The sequence below is a fragment of the Podarcis melisellensis genome (genome assembly GCF_964234715.1).
Source record: "Podarcis melisellensis genome assembly, chromosome: 10".
Taxonomy (NCBI): Eukaryota; Metazoa; Chordata; class Lepidosauria; order Squamata; family Lacertidae; genus Podarcis; species Podarcis melisellensis.
In genome coordinates this window covers 70,407,875-70,431,480 of record NC_138542.1, presented here as the reverse complement: position 1 = coordinate 70,431,480, position 23,606 = coordinate 70,407,875, and the positions used below count along the sequence as shown (strand labels likewise).

General features: G+C 49.7%; 1 protein-coding gene across 5 annotated transcripts in view; it reads left to right on the top strand.

Annotated features, from left to right (window-relative positions):
• Positions 1–21,863, top strand: part of TASOR2 (transcription activation suppressor family member 2) — a 64,158-nt gene extending 42,295 nt beyond the window's left edge. For all 5 annotated transcript variants that reach the window (XM_081926659.1, XM_081926657.1, XM_081926658.1 and 2 more), the window contains 8 exons: positions 2,294–2,735; positions 4,693–8,430; positions 10,339–10,464; positions 11,353–11,506; positions 14,539–14,647; positions 15,735–15,916; positions 18,464–18,578; positions 20,969–21,863. In XM_081926659.1, the coding sequence (XP_081782785.1) occupies positions 2,294–2,735; positions 4,693–8,430; positions 10,339–10,464; positions 11,353–11,506; positions 14,539–14,647; positions 15,735–15,916; positions 18,464–18,578; positions 20,969–20,972 (4,870 nt within the window). In that variant the 3' untranslated portion in view covers positions 20,973–21,863. The remainder of the gene's footprint in view (positions 1–2,293; positions 2,736–4,692; positions 8,431–10,338; positions 10,465–11,352; positions 11,507–14,538; positions 14,648–15,734; positions 15,917–18,463; positions 18,579–20,968) is intronic.
• Positions 21,864–23,606: the final 1,743 nt, after the last annotated feature.

The following is a 23,606-nucleotide window of genomic DNA, read 5'->3' as shown; positions in this document are numbered from 1 at the left end:
GCCTTGAACTGAGCCATTATATAGCTATATAGGCAACTCTCCGCTCATGTGGCGGTTATGTTCCAGGGATAGCATGTAAGGTCAAAATCACATATAGTCAAAACATATATATTTGCCAAGTATGTAAAGCTGAATGCGCACAGGTTAAATGAGCATAAGTTGTGAGTTACATCTGTGTGTGTACAACCTCTTCTTGAGAAGCTCAGAGCCTTAAATGGACAGGAATCTGGTCGCTTGGTTGCTTCTCTGCTGAGTGTGTTGAGAAGGGCACAGTACACCAGAGGTACACTTGCGACATCATCTGATGGGCAGGAAGATGGGGTTAAATCCTCAGTTTGGCTGTGTACCCGTTCCCTGCTTGGAACAGACATGAACAGCCAACACAGCATATAACCCCTGCTAATCAGCTGATAAGCAGGGGGTCCTGTTCTGATTCAGGAAGGGGTTTGGGTCAAAAGCCCTGGGAAAGTGGAGGGAGAAATTGTTCTGGCAGTGCCTTGCAAGGTGATTTGAAGTCTCCCCACTTAGGAACTTAAAAGCACCTTGCTCCTGAAGTCAGGTGGTTGATGGGAGGATAGCCTTGCCCACCTGTCAAATTTTGCCCACAAGCTTGATCCTGATAAGAAGCTGGCCTGTGGAGCCAAAATGGGTTGCCACCCGTACACTGCATCAATAGGGTCTGTGAGTCCCAGCCAAGGTCATGGGCTGCTTTCAGGATCTTCCCTAGCAGGACATTGAGAGCAACAGGAATAGATGGAGAGTGCCTGTCAGGAGACATTGCCCCAGAGAACACCTTGTTCCAGGCAGCCTCTCCAGTAGGAGAAGATGACAGTCTCTGGGATCATAGAATCATAGAACTGTGGAGTGGGATCCCAAGGGTCATCTAGTCCAACCCCCTTCCATATAGGGAAACTCAACTAAAGCATCCATGACAGATGGCCATCTGACCTCTGCTTAAAAACCTCCAAGGAAGGAGAGTCTACCACCTCCTAAGGTCATCTGATCCACAGTCAAACAGCTTTTACTGTCCTATAGTATAATAGTAGTAATAATAATAATAATAATAATAATAATAATTTTTTTAAAAAATTAACCTTTCTGTACCATCCTACAGTAGCTTTATGCATCCCCAGGTGAAAAGTGTCCAGTAGTTTGATCATCTTTTTTGGACAAAGTGTTGTTGTTTAGTCGTGTCTGACTCTTTGTGACCCCCTGGACCAGAGCACGCCAGGCACTCCTGTGTTCCACTGCCTCCCGCAGTTTGGTCAGACTCATGCTTGTAGCTTCGAAGACACTATCCAACCATCTCGTCCTCTGTCGTCCCCTTCTCCTTGTGCCCTCCATCTTTCCCAACATCAGGGTCTTTTCCAGGGAGTCTTCTCTTCTCATGAGGTGGCCAAAGTATTGGAGCCTCAGCCTCAGGATCTGTCCTTCCAGTGAACACTCAGGGCTGATTTCCCTAAGAATGAATCGGTTTGTTCTTCTTGCAGTCCATGGGACTCTCAAGTGTCTCCTCCAGCACCAGAATTCAAAAGCATCAATTTTTCGGCGATCAGCCTTCTTTATGGTCCAGCTCTCACTTCCATACATCACTACTGGGAAAACCATAGCTTTTACTATACGGACCTTTGTTGGCAAGATGATGTCTCTGCTTTTTAAGATGCTGTCTAGGTTTGTCATTGCTTTTCTCCCAAGAAGCAGGCGTCTCTTAATTTCATGACTGCTGTCACCATCTGCATTGATCATGGAGCCCAAGAAAGTAAAATCTCTCACTGCCTCCATTTCTTCCCCTTCTATTTGCCAGGAGGTGATGGGACCAGTAGCCATGATCTTTGTTTTTTTTTTTGACAAATTAATAATCATAAATAAATAAGAATTAAAATGTGCACCCCACCACCGAGACCATTCCATTGTAACTATTCAACCTCCCAAAATTTCAGCACCTCCTGTCGATGGTTTGACCCCTTTCCATTTTAACAGTACAAATTCTACAAACAGCCCTTTAGATATTTCAAGATGGCTCTCATATCTCCTCTCCGTCCCTCTCTTCCAGGCTAAACATACCCAGCTCCTTCAACTGTTCCTCATAAGGCTTGGCTTCTAGACCCTTGACCATCTTAGCTGCCCTCCTCTGCACGCATTGCAACCTGTCAACATCCTTTTCCAATTGTTTATGCAGGATATGCAGGACCCAAGCCATGTAAAGACAAAAATGATGTGATTTCACCCAGTCAGGTAGAGAGCCTTAAAATAAAAATTCTCAAGAATAAGTCTGCATTTCCTTTTTCTGTAGGCCCTGGGACACCCGCATGCTGGATGATTCGGATGAAATGATGCGCATCCTGCATATGTGGGTGGCGCTGTTTTATAACAAGCCGTTCAGATCCCCTACAATAAGGAACGTGGTCGAACACCGCAACCCTCCCAAATTCGTCTCACTGAGAAGCATCGTGGATGCCTTTGAAGTCATCGACGACGATTGCGAGGGGTCGTACAGTTTGGAGAAATGCCCCGCAGACTCTCTATCCGATGATAACCGGACGCCCAGAGAAGCAGACGAGAGGGCAGTTTCTTCCTCGGAGAAGCCCCTCTCCTGTAATGAACTGTCCTCTACGAATTGCATCGATGAGGCTCCCATCGTTATCCCTGATGACCCCAGTGATCTGCCTGAGGAGGAGGAAGAGTCCCATGTTGCTGCCGGCAAACCGAAAGAGAAGGCTAATCCTCCCGACAAAGTAAGAAAGACTTCGGTAGATCGGCTCAGGCCAGATGTTAGTGTTGGGCAGGAGGCAGATGCGGAGTGCCAGGAGCCTGGCTGGTACACTTGGCACCATTTAGCAGTGAGGGGCTCAGAGCTACAGCTGGGCATAGCTACATCTATAAAACCATATGGGTAATTTAACTTCAAAGCCTGGAACCTCTTGCAGTTTTTGAGAACAGCCTTATAGCGACTCGGACCACTGGTCCATTTGACTCAGTATTACGCCGAGTTAACTACACTGACTGGCAATGATTCTCTCTGCCCTGTCTGCATATGCCAGGGATTCAACCTGGGTTCCGCTTGCCTAGTGAGTGTTCTGCTACTGAGTTACAGCCCTGATAACCTCAAATCTCATTCATGAGTGAAAATTGGGTAGAGTCGAGAGCCTACCCTGTTTCCCTGAAAGTGAGACATCCCCCCAAAATAAGACCTACTTCCAGTATTGCCTCTCACTGTAATATAAGGCATCCCCCCAAAATAAGACCTCCCCGATAATAAAGCTTCTCCCAGAATATAAGACCCCCAAAGCTACTGTAAGGTGTCTGACTCCTCTGGACCGTAGCGGCGGGCACCACCACGCAGCTTACTGATTGGCCACAGCACAGGCAGAGCTGTTCAGGCAGTGTCGAAGTCTTTTTAAATCAGAGAGCCTGGACAAGCTGCCGCCTGCTGCTCGCTCTGCCCTGATGGAGTCTGGCTGGCTCACAATCAGACAATAAATGTGTACCATATTCTTCTTCATGGAAAAATAAGACATCCCCTGAAAATAAGCATCTTTGGGAGCAAAAATTAAGACACTCTTATTTTCGGGGAAACAGGGTAGAAGTTCCTCACCCATGATTGATTGGATTGATTGGATTTATATACCGCCCTCGATCATAAGATCTCAGGGCAGTTCACAGAATAAAATGTACAGAGGTTCCTAATAGACATTTTTATTGATAGCCACCTGTCAACATGTCCTCCATGATACCTTGGAAACTTATCTACAGTGGTACCTTGGGTCTCAAACTTAATCCGTTCCAGAAGTCTGTTCGACTCCCAAAACCATTCGAAAACCAATGTTCAGCTTCCTGCACTCAAACGGTAGCTGCGTTGGACATTCGGCTTCCGAAAAACGTTCACAAACTGGGACGCTTACTTCCAGGTTTGCGGCGTTTGGGAGCCGAATTGTTTGACAGCTAAGCCGTTCGAGAACCAACATACCACTGTATGGAAATTAAAGGGAATTGAGCTTCAAACCGCCCTGCCAGTTCCCCTTTAATTTCCATAGACAGTTCCCATCAATTTTTTCTCTTGTTGCTGTTAGTAGTATGACAGTAGCCTCTACGGCAAATTGTGCTGTAAAGCCCATAGAGCATGATGCCCTTCCCCAGTGAACTTGGAACAGCCAGCGGAGATAGAAAGCCAACATAATACTTATTTATTAAATAACTGGGATTAAAGAACCATCTTGGTTCAGGGAGGAGGTCTGAAGAAAAACCTGGGAAATGGAAAAACCTCACTTTTCGGGGCCCTATTTAGCTGTTGGACAGCATTATAGAGCCGGCTGCCATAACCTGCGACAAACACAGTGATTCGAACTCTGCCCTTTGTGCTAACCAGATTGAATGGTGAAAACAAGGGAAGATTGATGGCTAGGCCACGAGGCATGGCTAGCAGAGACTGTGCTTGGTTTGATTTGTGACAAGTTGTGGCAGCTTATTCTTGAAGCAGCACAGTGGGGTAAACCTTGAAGGAGCTCAAAAGGTAGGAGGGCCGAGGCTCTCTCAACTCCAGGCAGCGTGTGTTGGTAAACGTTTGCACCATGCTGTGATTTTGTTTTTTACTGCTCTAGGATAGTTTGCAATTTAGAAAGCTATGGAGATTTTTTTTTTACTTTTTGTCTTTGTGACTCTCTGAACTTTTGAAACTTGGAATTTTTATTTCAGGTGGCTGTGGAGAAACCTGATGAAAAACTCACACCAGATCCTGCCCTCTCTGCAGAGAGCCAGAATAGAAACGTGACAGATGAGCATACTGAAGGGCGTTCGAGGCCTCAGGAGCGTGGAACTGATGCGGAGGCGACTGCGAGTGTCAACTTAGCTGAGGTTTCCCAAAGCGATGCTGCTTCCAAGGATACGGAAGTCCTGGAGAATTCAGCCAGCAAACAGCCTAGTGCAAACACGATGGCCGGTGGCATTTCTGCAGAGAAGATTTCTGAATTAAAGGCTTCCTCTCCTTCTGCAGAGGAGAAGGAGGACAGCCCACAGAGCGGTGGCGCCGTGTTGCTACGTCCTGCTGAAATAGGCTGGTTAGAAGCAGACAGCGATTGTGGGGAAGTCAACAAACCGTGTAGAGAGGGGAGGGGGTCACAGGATCTCCCTGTAGATGAGGAAGATATAGAGGGAGAGAGCACGGGGTGGGAATCAATTGAACTTGCTCTTTCGGACAGCAACGATACTGACTCAGAGCCCCGAGATATGGACTTGGACCAAGAGAACAAAGAAGAGGAAGGCTGTCCAATAGAAGACAGAGAAGCTGCCAGGGCCTCTACGTCCCCAGTCACTTTTCCACCATCACCAGCCACAGTTTCCGAGCATCAGGCAGAATCACCTGGTACCCAAGATGACTTTGTACTATCAACCCCTAGTTCTGCATCTCTAGACCCAACGGATGCGGTTAAGGGTTTCTGCCTTTCACAGAAAGATAGAGAGGACAATCTATTTGATTCCCTTCCATTACGGACTAGCCCTGTAAATCAAATAACCCACGATGAGGTAGCCCAGTCTCCAGAGACAGAAGACGCCGTTGAATTAGCCAAACATCCCATGTCTCCAAACCAAATGGATGTGGCTGAAAGCACCCGTAGGTCCCAGGAAGATAACAAAATCAACCTAGAAGATTCAGCTTCTACACAAGCTGCTAAATTAAAGGATATGGCAACTCGAGGAGAATCTGTAGAGAGTCAAGATTCTATTGTACTGGCAAACAGCCCCAAATTTCCAAACCCAGTCGGTTCGGACAATACTTCCTTTGGTTCCACGGAAAAGAAAGGAATGAATCTGGCTGATTCAGTTTCACCAGAGGAGAGTCCTGTCCATCAAAAAAGTCCTGATGATGTAATAGAATTGCCAACTGCCCAGGAAGACTCTGCGGAGTCAACCAAACATCACATATCCCTAAATCGAAAGGATTTAATTGAAGACGTTTCCCAGGAAGAGGGTAACCTGACTGACCCAAGTCCGCTGCAAACTGGTGGACTGTGCCAAGTGCATAGCAGCACATCAGTTAAAGGAGAATCCACAAGGAAACAAGAAAATTCTGCTTTATCGGCTCCAAATCTTGCACCTGAAAAAGAAATAGACTTGGTTGCGGCTTCCTGTGTTTCGCCGGAAGAGGATGGAATCCACATGGCTGATGTGCTTAAGTTGCAGGTTAGTCCTGTCTATCAAGTAATATCTGATGAAGAGGAAGATTTGCCAGGGAACCAAGAGTGCTCAGCTGAAAATAGCACACTCACAAAGCAAACACGTTCAGCTGAGGATTCCTGCATCCCACAGGAAAAGGAAGCCCTCCACCTGGTAGGTGTGGCTCCATTGCAAGTGAATGAACTGCGGTGCAACACAGCCGCTCAAGAGGAACGGAAGGCCAGGCAGACAACAGAACAACTTGGCGATTCTCAGGGCCAGAGCTGGCATTTGGATAATGAAGAATCGGACACCAGTACCGACAATCAAAAGTGTGGCGTTAACAGTGAGGACATTGAAGTCTCTCCTGCGCCCCGAGAATCGGCATCTGATAACAATAAGCTAAGCCAAGCTGTAGTTACGGTGCCTGAAGACATCAGGTCCTTTCTCTATGAGTTGATAGACACTGTGAGTGGTATGACAGCCGTGAGCAAAGAAACCGCCTTTGCGAAAGAGAATCCAGCCTTAAACTGGATTAGTTCAGTCACCCTTGAGTGTGTGACCCCTCCTGAGAGTGATGAAGAGAGCTATGCCACTGACAAGCTTGCCCATTATGACCCCAAATGGGCGATGACGGGTGACTCTTTAGCGCAGCCTGGCAACAAGAGAGACTTTCATATGGCTGTACAAAGATACGGGTGGTATCATTCAGCACTGCAGGGAAGCATAAGTTCCGGTCAAGTGGATGTGGCTGAAAGGAAGTCTCATCAAGAGACAGGAGCTGCTACGGACACCCTTGAAAGCTCTTGCTGTCCAGAGTGGGAAGACACGGGTACAAGAACTCCAGGACGCCAGTTCCCCTTGATCCAAGCAGCTGTGTTGTGTGGGTTTAACCCAGGACAAGCTAGTTCGGAAGCATCCATGTTTGAGGGTGAAGACCAGCTCAGGAAGGCAGGCAGAGAAATGCTGCCATCCGTGCGTCCTACGGAATGTTTATCCGAAGAATCTGGGTCATCTGCACATAAAGACACACATGATCTGTATGAAAACCCGGTGGAGAATCTGGAGGACCCTGAAGATGCTCCGGCCGGTGAAAGACCCGTGTCATTTGTCGGAGCTACAGGCGTGAATATAAATTGGGAAAATAAATGTGTTTCTGTGGACGGTGTCCCAGAACTTTGTGGAGATGTGCATCCCAGAGGTCAGCCCGAGATACCGTCTACACGATCTGCTGCCTCGCCAGATGCCATGGAAATGAGTTGCGCCAGTGATTTGAGCTGTGAGAACGAGCTTCAGAAGGGTGAAGGCTGGATGTATCTGGAAAACAAGGTGACGGTGCCTGATGTTGAGGCTGAGACTATCCAGTATGACTGGCCGTCCTCATTCAGGGAAGGCGATAGGTCTCTGCTGCCTTCTCCCGAAGAGTCGGGACCTCTAAAGGACTATTTAAACTTTACTATAACCAAGAAGCACCAAGAAAAAAACCGAAGCTTTCAGTCTTCCAAGAGGCGTAGCCCTTTTTTCGGAGAGCAGGAATGGAAAAACTTCTCCGATAGGGCTTGGAGGGTTCTGAACGACCCCATTCAGAGCACTTTAGATATGGAGTGTCTGCGTTTCCACGATAAGCTAAAACAAGCCCTAAAGAAACCACAACCTCCTACCTCTGGCGAAGGTACTCCGGAGCGCGTGCTTCAGGTAACGGCAGAGACGTTGCCATCGAGAAAGGTCCCTGAAGCTGCTGAGCTCAGTGTGCCACCCAGGAGCCGGAGCCCGCTTCTGATAACTATTTTGAACCGGGGCCCAAGGCACAGTGCCCCACACGGCACCCCCAGGAGCAGACACAGCGACCCTTTTGAACCTCCTCCCCCGTTTGCTTCTGCCCAGGAATCGGTGAGCAATGCTGCTAGAACGAAAGGTCAAGGACAAGGGCCGGCTGCTCCTTTCCACCTCAACAAGTTAACGTACAATAATAAGCTAAAAGATTCCCGAGGAGACATATCGGTCATCATGGACGAGTTTGCCGAACTGAGCAGGTTGATGACGCAGGGCGACAGGCAGGCGAGTTTCGCGGCCCGAGAGCCAAATCCTACCTCAGAAGATGCTCTGGAGAAAAGGGGTCCCTCCTTGCCTCGGAGGACGACGTCCTATGAGCACCTCTTCACCGAACTCTGCAGCACACTACATTTCAAGCTGAAAACGGTTGCCCAGGAAGCTTGCAAAAAGCCTTATGCATTCTACCTGGTGGAAACGGGCGACAGTCCTTTCTTTGGGAGACTAAAGGTAAGATGTTTCACATTTTTTTTTATTTTTCAAAAAAAAATATTATTGGTTTTCCACAAATTTTTAAACACACCAACAAATAAACAAACAAACATAAATCCCAACCTTATTAAGACTAATCTTATTAACGTTGTTAAGCGACTTCCTCGTGTCCCCTTGGTTGAATTTCAGTGTATATCATTTTAACGGTTTTCCAAAACCTATATTCTCATGCAGTTAACTTAATCACTTAACATCTTTCCTACTTTCCTGATCTAAATTTCAACATATTAATTTATCACATTACATATTAAAATCCTAAGCCTATCTGGTATTTGCAAGCTTTTCCAATCAATTTAACTTAACAAAGATGTTTCACATTTTAAATATTGCACCAGGTTTTAGGCGTTGGAGAAATAGGCAACGGGCAACAACTGCCCAGTGTGGATGAAACGCTTGCTCTCGGCTACACTTTAGTTTGCAAATCTTGTCTTGCACACCCCTTCTCTCAGCCTGGGTTTCCAGCTCCCTTCCCTTAACATAGGCAGTGGTGTAGCGTGGGGGGTGCAGGGGGGCCGGGCCGCACCGGGCGCAACATCTGGGGGTTAGGGTTAGGGGGCGCAAATCCACGAGTTAGGGGGCGCAAATTCACGGGTTAGGGGGCGCAAATTACTTGCCTTGCCCCGGGTGCTGACAACCCACGCTACGCCACTGAACATAGGGAGCTCCCTTGCACTGAGTCAGACAGTTGGTTCATTTAGCTCACTGTTATTGACTTGCAGTGGCTTTTCAGAGGTTCAGGACTACCCACAGACCCTGGGGATTGAACCCTGGGGCTTCTGCATGTAAAGCAAATACCCTGACCCTGGCCTTTCCAGCGTTGTTGGTGTGGAATGATTCTAACCGGGGTTCCCCTCTGAACCGGGGTATGCAAACCAGCTTCCATCCCTGCTCAGGAGGGGAACCTTGGTTAGTGTTTGCGCATGCCGAACAGTAATACGTCATTACACTGGGTGGCAGGGGGTGTGTGTGTGTGTGGCAGGAGGGAAAGAGGGAGGATTGCAGATTCCAGAGGCAGGCCCAGGTTTCCACACCACAATGTCCAGGGTGCCAGCACTGGAGTTTAATGTTGAAAATGGCAGCACCAGTGAGGGTGGCCCAGTATCCCCTACAGAGGACCAGCCTCTAAAGGGCACTATGTTGACAAAGGCTGGTCTGCTTCATGGTTCATCTCCTCTTTGCTGATGGAGGTTTGGGCTAGGTGGCGTTTGAGGTCCCTTCTGGCACTGATTCTCTGGGTGTTCAGTCATTCTGGGGCTCTAGCATTGAAAAAAACCCCCAAACCTACTCTCAGCTGTCCATGTCCCCCTCCTCTCTTTGCTTTTGTTTATAAAAGGAACATCATATTTAATGTGCAGGACTTGATTGTATGGAAAGTGCTTTTGGGTGGGATTCTGCTGCAGTTAACAGCCTTGGGCGAATCTCCCATTTCAAGTGAGGAGAACAGGACAACAGAAGTGTGATATTAGTGTTGGACTCTGACCTGGGAGACCAGGGTTCAAATCCCCACTTCAGCCATGAAGCTCGCTGGGTGACCTTGAGCTGCTCCCTGTCTCTCAGCCTATCCTACCTCACAGGGTTGTTGTGAGAATAAATGGGGGAGGGGAGAGAAAACCATGCAGACCACCTTGAGCTCCTTGGAGGAAAAGGTCGCATATAAATGGAACAAGTAAATAGCAATGAGCACGATGGATTTGTTTGTACTGGATTAGAGAACTTGTCTCTGTCCCTTCTCTGCAGAATTGTCCTGAATTTCTGTTGCTGCTTGAAGACGCAGAAAAACTCTGGTTTTGTTTTCATTTTTGCTTTTAACTGTGAAAGCAGCCATTCTGGTTTCGGTGATGGATTTTTTAAAATGTTATGTTTCAGAACTTGCTGAAAAAAGGGAGTCATGTGGAAATGAAGCCTCTGCATTTTTGTAAGGCAAGCCACCCCGAGGGAGACAGACTGATGGTCATCATTAGGAATGAGGACATATACCCACACATATATAAAGTAGGTTCAAAAGTGCCTTTCCTGTGTGGCACAGGAAAAATAGCTTCTGGATATTAAAACCTGGTTCTCTTCCCTCCCGCTGCCAAATGCTTCTAACGTTCCCCCTCCCTGGTGCTTCAGTGCTTTACGAAACATGGGAAGCTGCCTTTGTATAGGCAGACTTTTGGTTCATTGAGCACAGTTTGTCTACACTGACTGGCAGTAGCTTTCCAGCTTTCCAACTTTCGCTGGCCTGTACCTGGAGATGCCAGGAATTGGACCTGGGTTCAGTTCTGCATGCAGAGCAGACCCTTTGCCACCAGTATTACGTTCGGTTCACGATATCAGTTTTAGACATCGTGGCTTCCCAGCTGTCGCCAGCACTGGGCGTAGCATTCAGCTTCCTGCTAATCTTGAACCACAACCTTCACTGAGGCAAGTTTCCAGTCCCTGTGAGGTTGTGAAAGAGAAGCTTGCTTACAATGCAGTAAGCGTTCTGCAACTTTGCTCGATCATACAGGTGGCAGGATTCCCCTCTGCGTCACCCTAAATTTGGAAGGCTAAACAAGTTTTAGCAGGGAATACACAGGCCCGATTGCTATCTGTTGTGGGTAGGAGTTCCTGTTTCTGTGTGTGCCTTCCTCCCCACGTCTGAGAAGAGTCAGATCCAGTGGTGGAGAGCATGCGTCTTGGGGGCGTGGCGTGCCGCCTGTGGGGGTGGGGACAGCCACAATGGCACCCACTGGGATCACGCTGCCGGGGGCGGTGCGCTCCCCCCCCTGCACCCCTCTTCCTCTGCCAGTGGTCAGATCTCCTGCTTGTTCACCCGGTGCCACCCTCTGCCCACCCGAGGGAAACGTAACCGATGGACCAATGCTGAGCCTGAAAAAGCATTTGTCTCCTTGGCAGATCCCGTCCTTGCTGAGGCTAAAGCGCTTTCCCAGCGTGACCTTTGTGGGAGTGGACAGCCCTGAGGACATCTTTGACAACACGCATCAGGAGCTGTTCCACAGCGGGGGCTTCGTGGTGTCTGATGACAAAGTGCTCGAGGCAATGACACTAGGTGAGATGTTGCGCCCAGTGTGCCAGTTCCAGAAAAGCACAGCTTTCTGGAGGTGATGTGTCTTTGGAAACGGTGCACAGGGATTATTTTAAGGTTACCAGGCGTCCCCGTTTCCCAGGGACAGTCCCCGGATTTACAAATCACTCCCCATACAAAAAAATCTGGCAACCTTAGATTATTTCCCGTGACTGAATGTTGTGACAGTATAAATAGAAGCAAACCTCCCTGCAAGTAGAAAACGAGCATGTCAGGGAGAATATGTCTCCGCGTGTTAAATATTTGTCTTCTGCTGGAAGCTTCACCCAGTGCATCCCTTACCTTTCATCCTTCTGTTGAACAAAAGGATGCACATCTTCAGATCACTCATTTTCGTACAGAGCCTGATATGACCTATAAGCACCCTCATTTGAAAATTGAATCCCTTGGACTTAATAGTGTTTTTAATAACCCCATTTAGGTTAATGTAGGTAGCATAGAGGAGGGAGCCTGTGGTTGTTAATGGTGCAAGCTGTGAGCCAGGAACTCACGTCCAGCTTTCAAGTCACTGGGTGACCTTAGACAGGCTGTACTCCGGAGGTGGTGGTTGGGATCTCTGGCATGTTGGACTCCCAGTTATCATCATACCTGCCCGTGATGCCTGGGGAGTTGTGGTCCGAGAACATTAGAAGGGCCACCAGATCCCTATCCCTGCTGCAAACTCCCAGCATCAGATGCAAACACTCTCAGTTAGAAATATACAGTGGTGCCTCGCAAGACGAAATTAATTCGTTCCGCAAGTCTCTTCGTCTTGCGAGTTTTTCGTCTTGCGATGCACGGTTTTCCATAGGAATGCATTGAAAATCAATTAATGCGTTCCTATGGAAACCGCCTTCCCTCGACCTCTTCTGGCGGGCGGCATTTTAAAATCGCCCGGGACAGCGGAGGACTTCTCCGCTGTCCGGGGCGATTTAAAAGCCCCTGGGAAGGCAGGCAGGGGGGACAAAGACTTTTGCCCCCCGCCCGCCTTCGGAAGAGGTCCAGGACCTCTTCCCAAGGCGGGCGGGGGACTTTTGCCCCCCCTGCCTGCCTTCAAAAGCCGTCCGGGATAGCGGGAAGCGCTTCCCTGCTATCCCGGACCGCTTTTAAAATGCTGGCGGTGGGGAGCAAAGCCTTTCGCCCCGCCGGCCTTCCTGGACCTCTTCTGAAGTCTGGAGGGGGGAAAAAGGCTTTGCTCCCCACCGCCAGCATTTAAAAAAAGGTCCCCGAGATTTCCCTATGGGCTTTCGTCTTGCGATGCAAGCCCATAGGGAAAATCGTCTAGCGAAGCGTCGCAAAAACCGAAAAACCCTTTCGTCTTGCGGGTTTTTCGTCTTGCGAGGCATTCGTCTTGCGGGGCACCACTGTATGTGGGTAATAATTCTGCCATAATTAACCATAGGCGCCGACTCCATGGGGCTTGAGGGGGCCCGAGCCCCCTCAAAAATTCGTTTGGGGGGGCTCCGCCCCCCCAATAATCTCCGGCGCCCCTCCAGCAGAGCGCCATCGCCGCCCCTCCCCCAGCCCAAAATGCACAGGGAGGGGCGGGCTGCATGCCTCCTGCCCTCCCTCCCGAGCAAAAGCTCCACCCAATTTCCTTTGGAGCTGATTAATAGGCGCAGCACGCTCTCCCCTATTCGCTCACGAGGAGGCGGCGCCACTTTATTTGCATATTCATGAGCTTATTTATTATTCATGAGCTTTCCCGGGCCCCCCCAATATTTTTTATAAGTCCGCGTCCCTGTAATTAACAAGAGTGGCTGTAAATACAATAGGGTATATATGAAATGCTTTGAGCATTTTTTTAATCACTGCATTTGATGGACCTGCCTGTGCTCTCCGTTTATGGTTCAAAGCAGCAACCAATGACGTAAGAGACATCGTCTATATTTACATGTGGCACTAAACCATGGCCTAGCACCACAGAGCCCAAGCCGTGTCAGGCTTGCACACTCCCTCTCCTCTCGTGGAGATTCGCTTCACTTCCAGCAAATCTTGGGCTTACGAGCCACTTTGCAAACCAGGAATCCTGGCTTCTAACATTCTAGTTTGGTAAACAAGCCATGGTTTAGTATTACATGTGAGCACATCCAATATACAAGAAGAATGGAAAGGGATAGGAAAATCAGCCAATCCAGGTACAGATTTTCTGTTCTTTTGCAAATGGATAGGATTGAATGGCCTGGCAGGAAAGAAGGCAAATGGTCGCAGTCTAGCTGATGGAGAGGCCTTGCTTTCTCGCCTCTCCCTCTGATGCAACCAGCCGGGCGGCTGCTGAAGGAGACAGTTTGGGAAGGAGAGGAGCCAGATGACTACTGGTCCCAGCTGGGTCCACAGAGGGGAGCCCTGCTCTCTCATATCTCCCTTAGATGTGGCCTGGTGCACCTCCCATTAGTATGGTGTTCTGCAGTGCTACAAATGAAGTCCTAAAACAGTTTGGTACCCAAATACCTGAAAGAGCATCTCACCTGATACCAGCCACCTTGGGCCCTACAATCAGGATGGAGGCCCAGATGCTGGCCGTGCTGCTGTGCATCGCCCTCCCGGGGTTGACCCACGACAGGGCCTTCTCAGTGGTAGTTCCCTGCTTGTGGAACACCTTCCCTGTCAAGGTGTCTCGCTCATTATTAACATTTTGGAGGGACCTTAAAACGTTCACCCAGATATTTAATGGCTGAAATACTGTTCCTTGGCACCTTTGAAATTATTAACTTTTGAGGATACGTGACTTATCCCCCCCCCATTTATTAATTTCTTCAGGTTTTTTTTTTCTTCAAGGCATGGGATAGCTTTGCTGTTTTGTGGGCTCCTTTGAGAGGAAGGGTGGGGTAAAAATCCAATCAATAATACGGAGGATGATTCAGTGAACAGCGACAGTGGCAATATTGACGGCTAAGGACCGGTAGCCTTAATAACAGGGGCTACCCAGCTGTTACCATGTGACAGCGGAGACGGAACTCTAGGCAGCCAAACTTCCTAGTTTTCACTGTCCTGTTGTGCTGATGCTCTTCCTGCAGGGGAGCTGAAGGACGCTGTCAAAACCTTGGAGAAGCTCAACTGCAGCCACGGCAGATGGAGCTGGCTCCTTCACTACAAAGAGACCAAGAGACTTCGAGAGGACGCCAGGTGAGGACGACTCTGGCGCTGACAAAACCCCTTCTCCTGCAAAATCCCTGCAGAGTCGTCGTCCCCCCGCTTCGCATACTTGCCCCCCCCCCAGTCTTCTTTCATTGAGGGCCACAATCTTCCTCCTGCCGCCCTGGAAACCCCGTCCCACAAGCACAGCCTGCCGGGATGCCTTTGCTGGGCCCCGCTTCTCCATGCAAGCATGTATTTCTTTCCTTACTCCCTATATTTACAGACTGCCCAGTTTCAAGCTTTCAGGTAACAACAAAGACTGTTTAAAACCGCAGTTTACTGAAATGATCAAATAAATTGATTGAGGCCTCGGATGCAGACACTGGGGATATCCTTCCTTCCCTATGCACGCAGCCAGGCCCTGATCCGAGCCAGTGCTTCCACCTGCCTCCCCTCCTCCCGAGTAGCTTCTGTGGACAGTTCAGCAGCTGCCTTGAAGATCTTGCCTGCCTCTCTGTCTCCTCTGCTGTGAGGTCCGGCCAGGAACCCAGGCAGTGGCCATGGGGGCCTCTAGTCTGGGGTCAGGGGTGTCTGGCTCTGCTGCACTGGAGAGCCACTTGAGGATCCTGCGTTCTTTTGTTGCTCCTTAGGAGGAGGTCTGAACCTGGACAGAACTGGTCTCTGGTTTGAGGACATTACCTAACCACGTTTCCCCTGAACGCTGCTTCCAGTCACATGCCTGCAGTGGACTTCTTGGCCTGAGAAAGAGATCCACTGGGTCCCAAAAGCCTGCAAGCCCAACTCTCTCTGCAGTGTAACACCCCTTTGCATGTGCCCTGCTTCGCCCTGCTGCTGGCTCAATGAAAAGTATTCAGTTCCTCTGAATTTCAGCACATGGAACTCCCATAGGATATGCCTGCATTCTTGTTCATTTATATAATGTTGTTAGCTCAAGAAGCAACTCTCTGGGCAGCATCCTGCACTGCAGGGACGTGGACTGGATGACCCTTGGTGTCCCTTCCCCTTCTACAATTCTCCGATTCTTATTCTGTGAATAAGAGGTGTGCTTTTGGGGCACAGTCCCAAACCCAAGCTGTTTGGGACCAAACTCTCTTGACGTTTTGTTCTCCTGCAGGAAGGACCCTGCAGCTCACGCCAAGGAGATGCTCCTGAAATCCTGCCAGGGTTCCAACATCACCGAAGTTCTCCACTACCATCAGTGCGATTCCAAGTCTTCCCCGAGATCCGAGCATCTGAATTGCTTGCTGAACTTGCAGGTTCAGCACATCAGCAGGAGGTTTGCCGTGTTCCTCACAGGTAGGGAGATCTTGCCATATCCTGGCTGTGGGGGCACTTCTCATGTGGATATCTTCTTCTCTCCCCCACCCCCGCAACCTCCCCCCCACATTTTCAGGGCAGTGTGAAAAAGGATGTGCAGACAAGTAGCCTTTGTGGGTCCTGGCCCTGCTGAGAGGGGCTTTCCACTGCCTTGAGCTTTTCCAGAATTCCCAGAGGTTTAGAGTATTTCTGAATGGCAGAGCAGCCAATGAGACCATAATGGGATTGTTAGGAAAGGGGTTGAAAACAAAAGTGTCAGTATCATAATGGGATTGTGCAAATCTATGGTGCGACCACACATGGGATGCTGTTTTCAGTTCTGCTTACCAAACCTACAAAAGGATATTGTAGAGCTGGAAAAGGTTCAGAAAACGGCAGCCAGAATGGTTTGGAGCCACGTTGGGAGCTTTTTAGTTTAGAAAAAAATGAGAGCAAACTAAACATTTGGGACTTTTTTCCCTTTTCTTTTTTTAGGGAAAAATGCAGGTGTAGCGAACTTTAAAAGAGGGTTAGACAAATTTGTGGAGTCGATGGCTGCTAGCTATGATGGGAATATTTGACCCACTGTCAGATGCAGTGTGGTTCTGAATTCCAGTAGCGAGTATTCCCAAGGGGGAGTGCTCTTGCACTCAGGTCCTCCTTGCAGGCTCTCCCAATTGTCCCCTGTGAGAACAGGATGTTGGGCTAGATGGGACTTTGTCCTGAACCAACGGACAGGCTCTGCTTACGTTTGTGTGTGTTCTCCAGGTGTTGTGCACTAAAACTCCCATCACCTCCGACCATTGGCTGATGGGAATTGTAGTCCAAAAGCAGCTGGACAGCACTATGTTTGCTTTCCTGATAGAGATCTGGTCTTAAGGCACACATGGGCATTTTGGGTTCCGGCTTCCCAGCTGGGACGCACCCCTTCTCTGTTACTGCCGATTGACCAGAGAAATTGCTTTAAGACGGGTGTCAAACTCAAATTCATCAGGGGCCGCATCAGCAGTTTGGTCCCCCTCAAAGGGCCGGTTGTATCTGTAGGACTTTATCAAAGTTATTTCTCCTTAGGCACTGGTGTGTGTTGTCTTGAACCTATACACTATTTAATATACCTATTCCAGTACGATTTTAAATAAGAATAGGAGACGAAATAATAATAATGATTTTTTAAAAAGATGACGAGATGGGCTTCCAGGCAGACTGGAGCTCCAACAGGGAGGAGACAGGAGCCTGTCCCAACAGAGGAGAGCAGAAGCAAATGTTGCCTCCCCTCCGCCCTGCGGCCGCATTCAGGAGTCGGAGGATACGGAGCTGCAGTTTGGAGAGCAGCAGTTTCTTACTTGCAAGGGAGCCCCAGCGGCACTGCGGGTGCGGGTGGCCAGGATGTCCTGCTGGGGCCCCGAGCCGCTGCAGTTGCTCCCGGGGAAGGGGCTATCTGCCAAGTCCTCCAATGTGTTGGCGTGGGGAGGGGGCGGTGTTTCGTAGCCAGGCTCCCGCAGCCAAGTTGCTGGCAGGCTCCCACTTTGTTCCAGCTGCCCAGCTGCCGGCGCGGTCTTCTTCGGGGTGGGAGGCGCCCCTGCTTTGCGGTGTGGCACACCGCCCGCCCGCCCGGCTCCCTCCACCCCACTCTGCGCAGCTGAACTGGCAGCAGCTTCACCTCTCCCAGCCCAGCCGGGGCGCGCCGCCTGCGGCAGGACCTGTGCCGGGTCCCCGCTCTCCACTCACCTACGCTGCTCCCTCCCCCGCCTGCCGGCCCCGCTACTTACCCACCAGGGCGACCCCAGCCAGCCCCTGGCCCCGCCGCCGGCCAACTCCTCGCCAGCTGCAGCGCCGCAGTGGCCTCTACTTGCGGCCCGAGCGAGTGAGCGAGCGGCGTCCCAAGCGTGGCTCTCGCTTCCTGCGCTCACTGCCAGGCTCTGCGGCTCTCTCGGGCTCCAAAAGTTGCCGCGTGCGTGACCCACCCCCTCGAGCAGCTGCACCTGGGAGGCTCTGAGGGGCGGAGGCAGCCGGCTCCGAGCTCGGCTTCGCGGGACCACCTCCTCCGCAGCGAGCCCTGGACTGGACTGAGCGAGCAGAAAGCCTCTTTGCCCGGCCCGCAAGGCAGGCAAAAGCTGCAGGACTGGCTGGTAGGCAGCGCCGATGGGGCGCGTCTGTTGAGAGCCCTGTCTGCAAGCAGGCAGGGAAGGCTGTTCGCGTGGGTCACTTTTTAGAAAGGCAGAGAGCCTCCGCCGGAGTGCGGACCCTAAAATCTGGGTCGGGACCAGTAAAAAGGACGAGAAGCTCGCTTCCTCGCCCTTGATGCCACGGGCCACATGACGAGGTCTGGCGGGCCGGATTCAGCCCGCGGGCCTTGTGTTTGACACCCGTGCTTTAAGAGGAGTTTCACAAGGCCAAAACTGATCAAGCATTTCCCCCAACCAACTCCATCCCCACATACCCAGAGTTGACCGAGCTCCCTGGAATTATCTTGTTGGGAAGCCATCTCACGGCGTATATTTTGCAGAGGTAGCAGCAGTAACCTCTTTTTTCATTTGCCCCTTATAGAGAAACCCAGCGCCAGCCGAGAGGCCATGGAGAATAAAGGGATCCTGGTGCTGGATGTAAATACTTTCGTTGCGACGGCTGAAAGTTTGGCAGCACCGTTTAGAAGTGGCTGTTGGTAAGCGGGAAGCCATGGGGGGTCGTTTTTTGTACCGGAGAGCAGCGCAAATGGAGAAAACTGGAAGGCTTGCTAGCACCAGCCTTAGAAGGCGGGCGGATTTCATGAGTGGCAGGCGTTGTGAGCGCTCCTTATTCTGCCCCTCTCCCTGCTTTTTTTTTAGACCGGGGGGTTGGAACTGCTTTCAACCAAAGTCCACAGTCCCTTCTGGGCACTGAATGGGGTGGGCGGGGCCAAATGCAAAAGTGGGAGGAGCAAGAGGGATGATCACTTTAGGGACACTTTGCAGCCAGACCAAAATGCTTTGGGGTGTGCAAAGCGTGGGCTGGGGATAAAGAGCCTGTCATAGGATGACAGAGCTGGAAGGAGTTCTGAGGGCCAGATGAAGAAGTTTGAAGAGGCCGCATTTGACCCCTGGGTCTGAGCACAGGGTTTTAGAGCAATATTGCTTACATGAGTTGGTACAATGCCCCAGAGTGATGAATCAGGAAGGCCCCGGTTCAAACCCCACCTCTGCCTTGAACTCCAAAGGGGGCCCTGAAAGCAACCCCCCCTCCCTCTGCTCCTCCCCATAGTTGCAATTTGAGGTTGATAAAATACTGAGTTCCCTTACATTGGAAGGATTATAGGGGAGGGGGCAACCTTAGGAGTCAGCAAATATCGTTGCTCTCACAGCATCCTTATTGAACATGAAGAAGTTTGGATTTGATATCCCGCTTTATACCCGAAGGAGTCTCAAAGCGGCTAACATTCTCTTTTCCCTTCCTCCCCCACAACAAACACTCTGTGGGGTGAGTGGGGCTGAGAGACTTCAAAGAAGTGGGACTAGCCCAAGGTCACCCAGCAGCTGCATGTGGAGGAGCGGAGACTCGAACCCGGTTCACCAGGTTACGAGTCTACCGCTCTTAACCACTACACCACACTGGCTCTGGGAACTGGAATCTCAGCGTCTGGTTGCTCACCCCACCTCAAGAAAGTGCATGCATGTGAAATGCTTTGAGCACTAAAGCAGCATAAAAATATCGTCCTTGTTTCTGATGCCGCACTGCAAACAGAACGGTTATGGGGCTCCACCTGGTGGTCGGTGAAAGACTTGCACCCACAGCCCAGTTTTTTTCTGCCTCTCTTGTGTCTCCAGCCCAGGTGCATCTTCATTACTTTTTCCATTCTGTGGGGCCTCCGAAGAGCTCAGTGCAGCATACATGATTAGCCCCTGCTGTTTTATTCTTGCAGCAGCTATGGGAGAGAAGGGGGCTGGCCGAATGTGAGCCAGTGATCTCCTGGATCTGACATCCACTTCATCTGCTTGTGGATGTTTTGATGATTAGAACACCTGCAGTATATGCATATGAATTACCGTATTTTTCGCTCTATAGGACGCACCAGACCATAGGACGCACCTTGTTTTAGAGGGGGAGAACAAGGAAACCCCCCCCCCTCTCTGCTCAGCGCCCCTTCAGCATAGCGGCAGGAGAAATGGAGCCCCTTCTATTTCTCCTCCCACTTCGCTGAAGGGGCGCTGTGCAGCTCTCCCTCTCTGCTGAAGCCAGGAGAGTCTTGCTCTCCCGGCTTCAGCAAAAGGAACCCGAAGCCCTTCAGAGCATAGCGTGAGTTCCTGCTGCGCTCCGCAGGCTTCAGATTCCTTTCACTGAAGGCAGGAGAGTCTATCCCTGAAGCCTGGAGAGCGAGGGGTCGGTGCGCACTGACCCCTCTCGTTCTCCAGGCTTCAGCGAAAGCAATGCAAAGCCTCCGGAGCACGGAGGGAACGCTCCCTCTGCGCTTTGGAAGCTTTGCACTGCTATCGCTGAAGCCAAGGAGCCTGCATTTGCTCCATAAGACGCACACACATTTTCCCTTAATTTTTGGAGGGGAAAAGGTGCATCCTATAGAGCGAAAAATACAGTAGGTTTCAACCAAGGTTTCCGAAACTTGGGTCTCCAGCTGTTTTGGGACTATAGTTCCCTTCATCCTGCTAGTTAGGGATGATGGGAACTGTAGTCCAAAAACAGCTGGAAACACAAGTTTGGGAAACCCTGATTTAAAATAAGGCAGTGGGCTGGTTGTGATGGAAACTTTTGTCTGGAGGGCCGGTTTCCCCATCCCTGCTGGAGATGTTGAGTTGAAAGGGGAAATGTCTGCGCAACAGGAGACACCTCAAGCAAGCAAGACTTTTGACCACCGAGATGCTGCTGGAAACAAAAATACTGTTTGAACTCAGACCAAAAGTGTACTGTATTATTCTCCCCCTAATTCAAGAGGATGTTGAATTATGGCAGACCGTGCCTTTTGTGTAATAACATCTCCTCCCTGCTCCGTATCAGTTTGCCATTTTGAAATACACAGCAGCATCAAGAGTGGTCCTTATTGTGATGTGTGTCCCTTTATTTTAGGTAACCGAGACAGATGCCTTCCTGACCCTCCATGGTCTTGGCGCAGAACGCTGAACAAACCTGTTCAGTCCCAGGAGAGAAATTATTTTTTTTTCTGCTTCCTGACTTGCACAATAAAAATTGTGCCTCATGCATAGGATGTTTTCTTTCCTTGTTCTTCCCCACTCCATCCTTGAATAGAACGGTAGCTGTTTTATTTAAGGGCTGTAGAGAAAAGTTGTCTTTATTTAACCACAATGTGGAAAAAACCTTGTAAGAAAATTATTTGTGTTATTATTGATAGGAATTGTCTTGCATAGGAAGAAGCGTTATAATGACTGGGTTGTGCAGCTAATTATAATTATCATTGTGGGGTGGGGCAGGGGAGGGGTGGGGCAACCTGTGTTACTTGAAGGTTTAGGAATCAGTCTGTTGGAGACAGTTTTTCCAGACATACGGTACCTAACAGGCTCTATCCACCTGGAGCTTCACTGCTATGCTTTTGGACGCTGGCTCAGATTCATTTAAGCAGTGCAATGGCAAAGCGGAATTGAGTCGCAGGTGGATCGTGATTGGTGTACTTAAATCACAAGCAACTTGGGGTCTGGTTTCCCCTTTTTAAAAATCACATTAAAACAAGTTACTGTGCAATGAACGTTACCTTTCAAGGTTTTTTTTTATTCATCTTTTGCTGATGGGTATTAACCAGTAACAAGCAGAACTCCACCCCCCACCCCCCTTGTAGATAGCAGAGTTTGAATTCTTGAATTAAAAACTTCCTTTCCTCTCTGAACTATTTATGGTGTTGCAATAAAAGGGCCTCCCCGGATTACAGCACCGACGAGAGGCGGAAATGTATCTCTTTGCAGATTTTTTTTTGTAACTAACATTTATAAATAAAGCTGGATAAAAAGTTGTTGGCTTGAATCAATGCAACGTCAAATGACTGGGAGGGTGACAACCGCCGCAGACTCCAAAAGTGTGGTTCATTGTTAAGTGTAAAGTGGTTTTTGCGCTGGGGCAAAGAGCTGAAAGCTTGCCAAAGCAGAGTGTGGGTTGGCAGCAGGTAGACAGACAGCAATTTTGAGCCGGAGGTTGCTGATGAATGAAGGGGTCAAGCCAGTATATGGCAACTGTGAAAAAGGCGAGTTCCAAGGGATCAAAAAATGCTGGAGTCACAATATCCTCTGGGGCAGCTACGGTTGGAATTTATATTTGACTACCATAAAATCTGATAATGGCATGGGCAATGCTATCAACATTGACCAGCTTCACAGGGGCATTCTGCTTGGTTTCTCAGCACTGCATTGCAGCAAGGCTGAAATTCTTACTTCAAATCTGTCCTTAAGACCCGGTTCTTCCAGAAGATTGATCGTGAGCTGGCCTCATGTGCTAATCATTCCCCCAGATTCACCACTGTAAGCTTTCTGCAGAGCAGGGATGGGGGAACCAGTCGCACTCACATTGGGACTCCAGTTCCCATCAGCCCCAGGCAGCAGAGCCAGTGGTCAAGGACGATGGGTGCTGTAGTCTAGCGACTTCTCTGCTGTAATAGTCCTGTCAGAATTTATCAGTGTTGTGTTGTTTGTGTCTAGGGCAAATCCTTAGACTTTGAAACAGTAATATTGATGGGCACTGGGGAATGTTCATAAGCCTGTGACCTAGACTTTCCAGGATCTTCTCCATTCACCCTCCCATGAGGACACCCCCCCATCTGCATACTAGGCAAAACTTCTGCAAGCATCATTGCATCCACAATCTTCTCCAAATTCCAAGAGGGGCTAAAATTACTGAAGCACCAGGTGACATATATGCCACCGCAAACTGGTTTAGTGGTTACTGCTTCTTTGGCAGGGGGCAAGGAGAGCATGAATGCGCTCTTCAAAATTCTCAACTGCATTGAGCACCATTTGGTACACTGGCAGAATAGATGGACCTTGCAAAATGTTCAAGCGGATAGTAAAGCCGACAGAAGCCCTCCCCCCCCCCCCAAACATCAGAAAGAATCCTGCCAGCTCTCGGTGCAGAGTATCTCCCTGGCAGTCTTAGGAAGTTTGCAGGATCCACAGCTGAGCTCCCAACTATGTAATGTATTTTTCGCCCCATAAGACGCACCTGACCATAAGACGCACCTATTCTTTTAGAGGGGGAAATGAAAGAAAAAAATATTCTTGTATGTAGCCCAGGCTCTGCTCAGCGCTCCTTCACAAGCCGCGTGGAGCTTGTGTGCGGCGCTTGCAGGCTTTTCCCTGTGGAGGGAGAAGGGCAGCCAGTCACTGCTCTTGGGGGCTTTTCCAGGAAGTGGGGGAAAGGACTGAGGGGCTATCCCAGAAGCCAGAAAAGCAAGAGGGAGTGCTGCGCAGCAATCCCTCTCGCTGTTCTGGCTTCTGGGATAGCTGCACAGTCTTCATTCATAAGAAGCACACACATTTCTCCATACATTTTAGGAGGGAAAAGGTGTGTCTCACAGAGCGAAAAATATGGTATATGGCTAGTAGGCCATTTCGTTTTTATCCGGACACCAAGAACAAAGGTGATGCAGCTAGGAAGTGGTTCTTAGCAGATCATTTACAGATAAGTCTCAGAGTAGGCAAACCCGTTAAGGGCCAAGAGGCAGCAGTACCCACCCTTTGGGAGAGCTCAAAGCCCCCTTCCTGCC